A 12,991-nucleotide genomic window follows, 5' to 3' on the forward strand; every position below is an offset into this window, starting at 1 on the left:
AAACATAATTTGACACACAGCCACATAAGGAGATATTAGGGCAGGTGACCAAAAGGTTGGTCAAAGAGGTAGGTTTTAAGGAGTGTCTTAAAGGAGGAGAGAGGGGTAGAGAGGCGGAGAGGTTTAGGGAGGGAATTCAGCAACAGACACACATCACAGAATCACAGAAACCCCACAGTGCAGATAGAGGCCATTTCGGCCCATCGAGCCTGCACCGACACATATCCCACCCGATCCCCATAACTCCTACACCAACACATATCCCACCCTATCCCCGTAACCCCATGTATTTAATCCCCCTAACACTAAGGGTCAATTTATCATAGCCAATCAACCTAACCCGCACATCTTTGGACTGTGGGAGGAAACCGGAGCACCCGGAGAAAACCCACGCAAACACGGGGAGAATGTGCAAACTCCACACAGACAGTCGCCCGAGGCCGGATTTGAACCCGGGTCCCTGGCGCTGTGAGGCAACAGTGCTAACCACTATGCCACCGTGCTGCCCAGTATAGCACAAAATGGAAGTTTACTGTAGGAATTTAGAATTTAAAAAAATTGATTGTAAGTAGTTTTTTTTGGGCATCCGACTATGTTTTTTGTAGACCTGGAAAGAAATGTTTCAGTCTTCACTGTGACAGCAACTAACCCCCACCGCCCCCCCCCCCCCTCAAAATATTATTAGAACTCTTCAGGTTACAGTATGAAGCAAATTCTCAGCCTCCTGTCAGCACACTGCTGCTATACAGCCTGCTTTCTTGATAAAGTTGACTTTAGCTTGCTCTATTTAACTTTGGGTTTGATTAGAAATCTACAGGAAGGCCATTGTGACATCAGCCCTGAATAGATTGACATGTTCACTTCGCTCAGTATGATCCTTCATGGAGTGTTGAGGAGTTCAGTTTTTAAACTGACCTATTGACTCCTTTCCATTCGTTAATCCAACTTCAACCTTCCCTTCAAAGAGCGGTGTCCAGCCCATGCCAGACAGTTTCCTATAGTGAGGGGTTGGCAAATTATAGAGCACGTTTCTTCACCACTCCACCCAGACCGTCCTTTGGCATATCCAGTGGTCAGCTTAAACCAGCACTAGCAGACGTCTATTAGTAGATTGGATCTCTGCTCAGTGTAGAGAGAGGGGGAGGGAGGTGTAAGGGCAGGAGAGAGGAAAGAAAAATAAATCTTAATCGGGGATTTAAGCAACTTCATCTTGAAAGATTACCTCAGCGACAATTTGCTTCCAAAATTCTATAGACTCTGGAACAGTTCCCATGGATTGGAGGGTAGCTAATGTTACCCCACTATTTAAAAAAGGTGGTAGAGAGAAAACGGGGAATTATAGACCAGTAAGCCTGACATCGGTAGTGGGGAAAATGCTAGAGTCCATTATAAAAGATGTAATAGCAGAGCACTTGGAAAACAGTGACAGGATCGGACAAAGTCAACATGGATTTACAAAAGGTAAATCATGCTTGACTAATCTACTGGAATTTTTTGAGGATGTAACTGGTAGAATAGATAAGGGAGAACCAGTGGATATGGTGTATTTGGACTTTCAGAAGGCTTTCGATAAGGTCCCGCATAAGAGATTGGCGTGCAAAGTTAAAGCACATGGGATTGGGGGTAAGGTACTGACTTGGATAGAGAACTGGTTGGCAGACAGGAAGCAAAGAGTTGGAATAAATGGGTATTTTTCCGAGTGGCAGGCAGTGACTAGTGGGGTACTGCAGGGAGCGGTGCTAGGACCTCAGCTATTCACAATATATATTAACGATCTAGATGAGGGAACTAGATGTAATGGGGTCGATTTTAACTCGGGTGCGGGGAATTGGCGGGTTCCCCGAATTTAGTGATTCCCACACGATTCTAAATGGGTCTGTAAGATTGATGCAATTTTAACTCAATTGGCCAATTGATTTCCACCGTGTGGGAAGCCTTGGCAATTGAGTATTTCCAGTCAGAAAGTCGCAGAATATGACATCATCATTGCTGCTGCTTTTAGGGTCCACAGCAAGCCTTGCTTCCTATGCAGGCTCCCAAACTTCACCATTAAGATAGCCCAGGTGCCTGCAGGAGCAACGGCCAGCAGGAGGGCCAGATCTGCCCCCAAATTTGATGAGGCTTCACTCCAGGCATTTCTGGATGGTGCTAGGGCCCACAGGGAGGTCCTGTTCCCTTCTTCAGGGATGGTGTGGAGATGCCGGTGTTGGACTGGTGTGGACAAATGTAAGAAGTCACACAACACCAACTTCAGGGAGGAAGAGGCCTCCCAGTCAGACCAAGGCTGTGTGGCTACAGGTGGCTGGTCAAGTCAACTCCTTGGGGCTCACATGAAGAACGTGGTTGCAGTGCAGGAAAAGAATTCCATGACCACCTTCGCACTGGAAAAGTAAGTACAGGAAACTCTCGATTTACCGGCACCTAAATAACCATTAACCGGCAAAATTCAGGAGTAGGTTCAGGTAAGTTTTAATTCATATTAGTGGCCGTTCCTGGATCTTGTGGTCGGGTTCCTGCACCTGTTGCTAAGCAACAGGGAAGCTTGGATCTTGTGGCCAGTTCCTGCACCTGTTGCTAAGCAACAAGGAAGCCTGGATTTGTTGCTATGTACGGAGCTCTCGTACCTTTTACTATACCTCTCTGTAATCCGGACTTTTTGATAAACCGGCACCAACGATAAAAAAGAGTTTCCTGTACTGTATGAAGTTCCCATCACCCTCAATCTGATCCCCATTGCCTTTCCTCACCAGCACTCAGCTTTAGCAATCTCTTCCTGCACATCCCACAAGACACTCACATCCATGCACCCTTACCCATTCCCTCTCTCTCTATGCTCACATTCACAGAACTATTCCACCATGCAGCCCTCACACTCCCTCTCACTCTGATGCTTTAAACACAACTGACTACACACAGGGAGGGCCCTTGGTCTTGCAACCTCACTCCATCTTTGTCTCCTTATAAGTATCTATGCTATGCAATCTCTGCACTCCTTCATTCTCACTCAACCTCCACTTGTCTCCCTCATTACAGGAAAAGAGAGCTCACAACAGGAGAGAGCGAACCAGCACAGGAGGAGGGCCGCCCTCATTAGCCCAGCTCACCCCCTGGGAGGAAGGCGTCCTGGAGATTGCCGGGGCTGACCGAGATGTGGAAGTTGGGGAAGGACAGAAAGGAGCATCCCCGCAAGCCGGTGACAGAATCGTTTTCCATCTCTCTCATTGGCATTGCATGAGTCGCTGATAATGATTCTGAAGCTACATCACATGGACTTATGATCATCTGCAAAATGCAATGTGCATGTAACCTTGGCATCACATCTTTTTCCTTGACTCCCCCACAGGACCATCGAGAGCCCCCGTCCCCAGTGTGCAGGAGGAAGAGCCTGAACAGCCAGACTCCTCAGAGGAATCTGCAACCTCTGAGGGCGCAGCGTCAGCAGAAATAAGCGCAGCCAGCACCAATGCAGACACTCACACCTCGTTGCGACCTTCGGGACATAGAGTAGAGTTGTCACCTGGTGTATCACAGCTCACAAGTGAGCATCAGCAGATTGTGGAGACAGGGACAGCAGTGGAGAGTCCTCGTCGGAGGGTGCAGGACTCTGCCAGCTCGGCTCAGCTGCATGTCGACCCTCTGCCTCTGGGTCCATCCGTAAGATCAGAGGTGATGGCACTCCATGCTTAGATGCAGGGGTCTGTGGCAGGTTTTGTCTTCAGGGTCGCTGCGAGTGTGGAGTGAATGGAGGAGTCCATAGCGAACATGAGCAGAGCCTTTGTGGAGTCAGTGGTGCATGAATGCATCAACACGGAAAGGATGGCTACCTACGTGCAAATGATTGCTGCCTCCATGGTAAGGATGGCTACGGTAGAGGAGAGGAGGGCAACGGTAGAGGAAAGGAGGGATACAGCCATGGAGGAGGTTAGTCGCCTGGGTATGGAAAACTTGGTGAGTGTTCAGAATAGAATGACATCTCTTGAGGAGCGATGGGCATCTATTGAACAGAGAAACTAGACCTTCATGGAAGTCCTGAGTAGAACTGCCATTGCAGATACGGGTTCCCATGGCCCCCCTGATGTGCAGCAAGCTGCTCTCAAGCTACTTGCAGGCACTGAGGGGGACCTGACCCATGAGAGGGACGTTGGTGGCAGACCTCAAGGAAGTGGGGGCTCCTCTCCAAGCGTTCACACTTCCATGCCACTGCAGAGTCCTCGGTCAGAGCCCTGCCGGAGTCCGCACCCAACGGAGATAGAGGTCTCAACCCCTGCACAGCCTCAGGAGCAGCAGACTGCATGACAGGCTTGCCACCCCAGAGGACGCCCGCCAAAGGTGTCGAGACAGGAGCAGCAGGAAAGTGAGCAAGGGGCCTCCACTTTTGCTGAAGCCACAGGGGAACCACTACGTAGGAGCACGCGTAAGAGGAAAATAAAGCACAAATAATCACAAGGGTAGTGACTTGGGTGAAATGTTGTGTATTTTGTAAAAATGCCATCAGTTTGTTTTGCATAAAAATTCTGATGGCAACTTCTGCAGTTGTGGCATGTGTCATTTCGCGAATGGGGCTGGAGGTCCTCTAATGCCAAGAGGGGAAGGAAAAAAAGGCCTCCCAGGCTTCTGGTAGATGCCTCAGTTGAGGAAGCGCTGAGTGAGGGTGGCAAGAGGGGTCTCGCAGGAGGTCACACTGGAGAAGTGTGTGAGGCTCCAACCTTCCACAGGTGTGGTTAGGCCTGGTAAAAGTTGCCCCAGACCTGAGACAACAAAGTCCTGCCGCCTGCAAATGATGACTGATCAAATATCCTCTTTAATGTTGGACCTGCAGCTGATAGTCAGCAAGCAAATAGTGCTCACGCCAGGTTTCACAGGCGCGATCCCCACCAGGCGCGTTTTACGTGGGAAAAGGGTTAAACAGGCAAGGGCCTGTTAAAATGGGATTATAAAGGCCAATGAGTGCTGTTTAAGGGCCCTAAAGACCAGTCCCACCTGTTGCCGGCGGGACTGATTCGGGTCCATCAGACACACCCAGGTTAAAATGGCTAGGTGTCGGGAACCAGGCGGGGGGGGGGTCCCGACCCCCCAGGTTTTGCGATTTTAACCCCCCACACGCCTAAAAGCCCGCTTGTCGGTTGCGTTAAAATCGAGCCCAATATCTCCAAGTTTGCAGATGACACAAAGCTAGGTGGGCGTGTGTGCTGTGAGGAGGATGCAGAGAAACTCCAGTATGATTTGGACAGGTTAGGTGATTGGGCAGATGCATGGCAGATGCAATATAATGTGGATAAATGCGAGGTTATCCACTTTGGTGGCAAAAACAGGAAGACAGATTATTATCTGAACGGCAATAGATTGGGAAAAGGGGAAGTGCAACAAGACCTGGGTGTCCTTGTGCACCAGTCGCTGAAGGTAAGCATGCAGGTGCAGCAGGCGGTTAAGAAGGCAAATGGTATGTTGGCCTTCATAGCGAGAGGATTCGAGTACAGGAGCAAGGATGTCTTGCTGCAGTTGTACAGGGCCTTGGTGAGACCACACCTTGAGTATTGTGTGCAGTTTTGGTCGTCTTATCTGAGGAAGGATGTTCTTGCCATGGAGGGAGTGCAGCGAAGATTCACCAGACTGATACCTGGGATGGCAGGAATGACGTATGAAGAGCGATTGGGTCGATTAAGCTTATATTCGCTAGAGTTTAGAAGAATGAGAGGGTATCTCATTGAAACTTATAAAATTCTAACAGGACTAGACAGACTAGATGCAGGAAGGATCTTCCAGATGGCGGGGGAGTCCAGAACCAGGGGTCACAGTCTAAGGATAAGGGGTAAGCCATTTAGGACTGAAATGAGGAGGAATTCCTTCACCCAGAGAGCGGTGAACCTGTGGAATTCTCTACCACAGAAGGCAGTTGAGGCCAATTCATTAAATATATTCAAGAAGGAGTTAGATATATTTCTTAAGGCTAAAGGGATCAAGGGGTATGGGGAGAAAGCAGGGACAGGGTACTGAATTTGGATGATTAGCCATGATCTTATTAAATGGCGGAACAGGCTCGAGGGGCCGAATGGCCACCTGCTCCTATCTTCTATGTTTCTATGACACTGTAACTATTTAGTCTAAATACGGGTTCGTCATTAATCTCAATGAGTAGTCACTGTACTTTAGGCTAGACTTCAATTACTCCTCATCTGTTCTACTTGTTTCTAAAGCTTTTCCTGTTTCAATTTGAATTTCTTGGATAACTTTTTAAAAATGTAATTTATTTTCTTTTAATTTTGTCCTTAGAACATTAATATCCTATATTTGAATATCAAATAATTACAGAAATTCTGAAAACTCTCAGCAAGTTAAACAGTTTATGTGTCGAGAGTAAGGTAGTTTTAACGCTTCAGATCTATGGCTCTTCGTTGGGTTCTAACAAAGGGCCATAGACAGTATTTCCTCTAATACAATAGCAAAATACTGTGGATGCTGGAAATCTGAAATAACAACAGAAAATGCTGGAAACACTCAGCAGGCCAGGCAGCATCCGTAGAGAGAGAAACCACGGATGCTGCCTGGCCTGCTGAGTGTTTCCAGCATTTTCTGTTGTTAGTTCAATATTCCCTCTGAGCTGCGCGGCCATGCAGCCCTCTGGTGAGCCAGCTTTTAAATAGAAAAAACGTGCATGCGTGGAATTTTGAATGGCCCGTGCAGCCCGTTAAAGGGGCCGTGGGGGCCAAAAAAACATTGGTCATAGACCTGAAATGTTAACCCTACTTTCCTCTCTCCACAGATTTCCAGCATCTGCACTATTTTGCATTTTGTTTTATTTGAATATCAAATTGAGTATAGTAATACAAGGAGAGCATCTGTACTGCATTGCAATAGTAAATGTTACAGGAGAAAGTAACTATCACCATTTAGATAAATTTCATGGGCATCCCCAGCACATGTTGCTGGAGCCCATCCTCTTTGTTGAAATTAATTTCTCTTGACATCTATGGAGGGCTTCTTCAGTTACAGGTCAAAGTAAATAAAAAAAACTTACTGAGAAAAATAACAGAATAAAGCATGTATAAAAAGGAACTGCTTTATACTGAGTGTGCTTACTCCTTACAGATACTGTTCTCTTTCAGGAAAGCAACCATTTTAAAAACCATCAGTCCTTCCTTCCCCTAATGAATATAAGGGAGGGGGAGGGAAGTTTTTCTTGTAGGGATTTCTCTTTCTACTATTACTGTTGTTTGATACTACATTTGGGCGGCAAGGTTAAATTGGTCTGAAGTAAAATAACTAGTGTTTCCTTTGGATGAAGGGAGGGGGGAGAAATTCAGTTGTTAGCGCCAGCCGTTAGCGCCTTAAGAGGGCGATAAGTGGGGTGCAAAGCGGCTAGCGCCCGGACGCGGCGAGACCTGCACCTCTCGCGAAATTGAGCGGACATTTAGCGGCGGCGCAAAACCGCAACGCCCGCTCAGCTGCGCGCGCAGATCCTTACGTCATTTCATGGTGCAACGCCCTTGGTGCACCCCGAACCGGAACTTCAGTGGCGCCCCCCTTCTTTCCACCTGGCGCTCCCAGCGACTGGTTGAGTGGAACGGTTCCCAGTCGCTGTGGGGTTGGGGGGGCGCTATTTAAAGGGGGCTCTTCCTGGCTTCTTAGTGGTAGCCATTTTGGACCACTCCTTCTGTGAGAGAGAGTGACAAAGGGAGAGAGCTTTCTGCATTGACTCAGCGCTCGCACAGGTACTTCTGGCTTCAGCCCAGAACTTTGCAGTTGGATTGATTTTTCAGTGGCATAGCCTTGAGTGGCCACATATTATGGGGGCTGCAATGTGTGGAAACGTTGGGTTTCTCCATTGCATTGAGAGGGCTCAGAGACGCCGAGAGAGAGTGCCAATCATGGCCAGACGAAGGAGGGCCTACAGGCGTCGGCACAGGAGACCTTACCCTCCCAGGGTATACCGCCAGCAGTTCTACCTCGGCATGTCTGAGGAGCAGTGTATTCGGAGGCTTCGATGCAGCAGGGAGGTGGTGACTGAGCTCTGCCACCTGCTTCAGACAGATCTGCAGCCTCAGCTGAGGAGCAGGACGTCTCTTTCGGTGGCAGTGAAGGTGACAGTGGCTCTCAACTTCTATGCCACCGGCTCCTTCCAATCCGCTACTGGGGACATTGCCAATGTCTCCCAGTTTGCGGTGCATTGCTGCATCCGCCAAGTCACGAATGCCCTCTTCAAAAGGAGACGTCAGTACATTTCCTTCCCCATGACCCTGGACAAGCAGCAAGAGCGCGCAATGGGATTTGCAAGAATAGCGGGCTTCCCCATGGTCCAGGGCGCCATTGACTGCACGCATGTGGCTTTGCGGGCGCCTCAAGAGAATGCCGATGATTACCGCAACCGGAAGGGGTTCCATTCGTTGAACGTGCAGTTGGTGTGTGACCACAGACAGCTGATACTAGCTGTCAATGCCCGCTTTCCAGGCAGCAGCCACGACGCCTTCATCCTGCGCCAGACTTCTGTGGCAGACCTTTTCGAAGCCCCGGCTCACCCAGGAGGCTGGCTTCTCTGGGACAAGGGCTATCCTTTGTGCACCTGGCTGATGACCCCGCTCCGTGCGCCCAGCACCCCTGCTGAAGAACGATACAGTGACAGCCATCAAGCGACCAGGAACATCATTGAGCACACAATCGGCGTGCTAAAGCAACGTTTCCGCTGTCTGGGCCATTCCGGGGGAACCCTTCAGTACTCGCCTGAGCGAGTCTCCCATTTCGTTGTAGTGTGCTGCATGCTGCATAACCTGGCTGTCCTCAGGACTCAGCCACTGCCAGCAGACATTGGAGCACCAGCAGAGGAGGAGGAGGAGGAGGAGGAGCACCAAGACGGGAGAGAGACACAAAGTGCAAGGGCCGTCCGTCAGCGGCTTATTGCAAGTCGGTTCTAGGCCCCCTCTGAGGGAATGGCTTGTGCCATTGAAAGAACATGAATGGAACGGTTCCGCAAACCCTGAGCCGCTCAAAGCAACAAATAGTTCAAAGAGCAAACATGCACAATCTGAATAAAGACAATTATTTATTTAACAAACTGTATGCCCTTCCTGCATGACAAAGAAATACAGAGAAACCCCCCAAAAAACAGTCAGACACATAACTGGCTCTCACAACCTGGAGACAATGAACAAAAGAGTTAACCAAAAATGACCATGATCCTCGGCCTTCACTAAAAAAATTAACAGCATTTTGCCACACCTCCTACTTTTTGGCCTGCGAGGGTGATCTGCTTCGCTTGCGAGATTGGCCCCTTCCCACCCTGCAGCTCCTCCGCAATGGGACCCCAGTGGCTGCAGCAAGGCTGGGGGAAGGCTGCTGAGTGTCAGAAACTGAGTCGGCAGATGCCCTTGGGGGACGGCCTGGACCAGCTCTGGGCCTGGAGGGCCCGGCTGCTGACTGCTCCAACTCTGCATGGGCGGCAGCAGTCTGTCCTACGGGTGGTGGCAGCTGCAGTGGAGGAGTGACAATGTTGGCAGCAGGACCTGACAGAGCACAGGCACTCCCCGGTCGGATGACACACTGGCACTCCCACGGGGCAGCACTGCAGCATGCGGAGCAATCTGCTGAAGCACAGACTGCTGGCCTGCTGCGGCGCGGTGAGGGCCCCGGCGAATCCTGCCCGATCCAGCAAGGGTGGCAGCAGTCAGTGCTCGTGTGGCCTTAATCTGTGTCTGCATCAGACCAGCCACTGACTGCATGGCACCACTAAGCACTTGCGTGGAAGCCGCCTGTGCTGCACCGAAGTCCTGCAGACTCCTTGCCAGTGCTGCACCAAAGTCCTGCAGACTCCTTGCCTGTGCTGCCCCGAAGTCCTGGACACTCCTTGCCAGTGACTCTATGGAGTCTGGCATCCTTGCCACGACAGCCATGAGCTCAGTGTGCCTCTGCTCCGCCTGGGCGTCCATTTCAGCGAGAAGCCGCACCTCTTCTGCGCTCACTGTAGCAGGACTGGAGGCCAGACTCTCCCTCCGGGGAGAAGGCCGCTGAGCTTCCCTACCCCCACCGCATTGCTGCAGCCCGCTGGGCCCCGGAGCTTCACCCTCCTCAGACCCTTCCCCCCCCCCCCCCGCTCCCATCCAGGGAAGACATGTCCCCATTATGGCCATGGGCTGCCTCGGCTGAGGGTGGCACTGATGGTCCGGCTTCCTCTTCCTCCTCGCCTTCAGAATCACTCACAGTGGCAGCTTGAAGGCCCGCCTCCTCACCTGGTAAATCAGCATCTGAAAGCAGGGAGGTACAAGAGTTGCTTTAGCGTGAGGACAGGGCGGCAGCGAGGGAGGCATGAGTGCTGCAATGCACTGTATTGGTTCGATAGTGGCAAAGGATGCTGGTGTGAGGCACAAGTGGAAGGAGAGAGGTCAAAAAGGGTGATGACCTTACCATTGCTGTCCAGAACGGGGTCGGCATCTCCAGTGGCGACGGGGCCAATCATCTGGCCTGCCATAATCCGCTCCACTCGCTGCTCCAGATCGCTGAGGTCTTTAAGGTCAGGCCGGCCTCCCCCGGTCCGTTGCTGCTGCCTCCTATTGTGCGCCAGCTTGCCCTGCAAGAGAAAGGACAGGCTCTGAGTACAGTGTGAAGCCCTGATTTAGGCTGCACTGCCTCCCATGGTGGAATAGCCCTTAGTGTGAAGCCCTGATCTTGGCTGCACTGCCTCCCATGGTCAAATAGCCCTTACAGTGTGTAAAGTGGTGAATGTGCATGTGAGTTTCATGAAAGGCCCATAGGTGTTGGATGAGGGTTAGGCATTGGGGCTTTCAGGACCCTTTGGCCATAAAGTGAGGTGCACATGCAGGGATGAAGAGGATACCGAAAAGGGTACTCACCCTGACAACCCGAGTGAGGTTGTTGAACTTCTTCCTGCATTGCACAGGGGTCCTAGGTACCATGCTGCTGGAGGTCACTCTGTGTGCTACCTCCCTCCAAGCTTTTCGATATTCGGTGGGCAGCGGCCTCCTGCCACTGTCCGGAAACAGGATAGATCGCCTGCGCTCCACTGCGCCAACCAGAACCTGCAGGGCCCCCTCACTGAACCGCTGCGCTCGCTCCCTGGACCTCTCCATGGTCCTAGGCATTAGAACGTGGCAGCAGGTCTGTCCAGGCCGAGAATCAGGGCTCCAATATGCAGGGCGTGGCTGCAATCCAAATCGACCCTCCCCCTTTAAGAGCTGACCGGCGCCAGCGTGTCTGCCTGCAATCGCTAACTGGCCGCACCTGCGCTGCGCCCGCCCTCGGTGGTAGCGCCTCGCTTCTCCGGCTTAGCGCCTTAGGACAGTCGTGCAGCGCCTGCTTTAGCGCTCCAAGCACCTCTTGGGGCGAAGCAGGTCAATTTCGCTGAAGGTGGTGATAATTTGCGCCGGGCGCTAAATTTAGCGCCCGCTCGACTATAACGCCCCAAACGTGGCGATACTGAATTTCTAGGCCAAGGTGTTTTAATTCTACTTTGATTTTAAGCTTTGAGATCCTTTATTTTTAGATTTGCTTTAGTCTTATACAGTTGTTGAAAACTGTATTTGCACTCTGCCCTATTGAGATAACTTTGGTAACTTAATTCATTGAATTGTATTTGTTTCAAAGAATTAACTTGGCTGCAGATTTTCCAACTGAACGGGAATGGCACTGAAACAGGCAGGATTTTGAAATGCTTTCATCAGCTGGAGATTTGTTATTAATATCAACTGTGCAATACTTTTGTGGATCAAACATTTGAATCTGTTTTTGATCCATCATAGGTTTGCTAGAACTGGCTTTGCTTGGCTTTTTGATTCTGTGACCTTACAACCCTACCAATAAATATTTTCTTTGCTGTAGGCTCCTCTTTCACCAGGACGGTCGACTTCAGTCACAGGAGCTTGAACAGTCTTGACAGCTTGGATTTGCGGGCGGAAAGGACGAGAGCAATCTGTCAGCCTGAAGCCTCCACAGGTTCTGATCTACTGAGCAAGATTAGGGCAACCGGGCACCCAGAGTCCTATTTGGCAGTAAATCAGCAGGAGTGGCTTGCACTGCGAGTGGACAGCAATAGACGCCGGAAAGTTTTCCGCTTGCCTTGTATGAATAAAACCCCAGAACAATGAGCAGTCAGCGCTGTTTCGGTTTATAAGTCGGAAAAGTTGATCCATAGACATGCATTATAGCGAAGCACTTTAACGTATTTTATTTTTTATTTTTCAGTTAAATGTGTTACTGATTTTGAAGGTCTTGAGCAACCCGAACCTTGAAAAAGGGTTACGTTTCCTGTATGGTCAACAATTGGCCCAAATTCTAGGGATAGTCTCGAGTTGTATTGTAGCTCTGAAACATTAATACATCAAAAGCTGATGACCAACCTAAAAAAAAATGTTCCTTTGGTGAATGAATTTTCATATAGTTGACAAAACTATCGATGTTACTCATTTTTCTACCATGTGTGTTAGTGCTGATTTTGTGTTATCTTGTGTTTGAGGGAATTCAGTATGCTATTTTGAAAGCCAGTATTTTTTTCACTCGGAAGTATGCTACATAATTTATCATATTTTTAAATACAAAGGACACTGAACTCTAATGGAACATCTTTACCAAAGATATATCTTTGGGTGATTTACACTGCCTCCAAGAAGTGTTTTTAATGTTGCAATTTAGACGATTCCTGGTATGATTGATTTTTTGGGGTCAGGCAAAAGAAACTACAAACAATATTTAATGAGTGCCTGCCTTTAATTATCTTTCCTATAGAGAATTTTGTATTCAAATCACATATATTAAAAAATGTAATGCGTTTCTCTTTGCGTAAGTCCTAACTTATTTTGACGTTACCCAACGCCCCCCCCTTTCCAATTTTTCTCCCCTTTCCTGAAGGCACTGACTAATGATGAATACAGTTTCAGTGACAGCAGCTGAGTTCCTATAACCTTATCCAAAACCCATCCTTCATGTATGAGTCCAGCATATACAACTATGGGGGTGGGGGAGGTGGGTGTAGAGTAAAGTTGAGTCCTGT

General features: G+C 49.5%; 1 protein-coding gene across 9 annotated transcripts in view; it reads left to right on the top strand.

Moving 5' to 3' along the window:
- The window catches only part of ccdc142 (coiled-coil domain containing 142), a 221,509-nt gene extending 208,738 nt beyond the window's left edge, over window positions 1–12,771 (top strand). For 8 of the 9 annotated variants that reach the window (XM_085975438.1, XM_085975437.1, XM_085975439.1 and 5 more), the window contains one exon: window positions 11,824–12,771. In XM_085975438.1, the coding sequence (XP_085831564.1) occupies window positions 11,824–12,089 (266 nt within the window). In that variant the 3' untranslated portion in view covers window positions 12,090–12,771. The remainder of the gene's footprint in view (window positions 1–11,823) is intronic. The other variant, XM_085975441.1, reaches the window with a different exon arrangement.
- The last annotated feature ends 220 nt before the right edge of the window (window positions 12,772–12,991 follow it).

This window comes from Somniosus microcephalus, chromosome 2, assembly GCF_052327205.1.
Source record: "Somniosus microcephalus isolate GS21.2 chromosome 2, FLI_Smic_1.0, whole genome shotgun sequence".
Classification (NCBI taxonomy): Eukaryota; Metazoa; Chordata; class Chondrichthyes; order Squaliformes; family Somniosidae; genus Somniosus; species Somniosus microcephalus.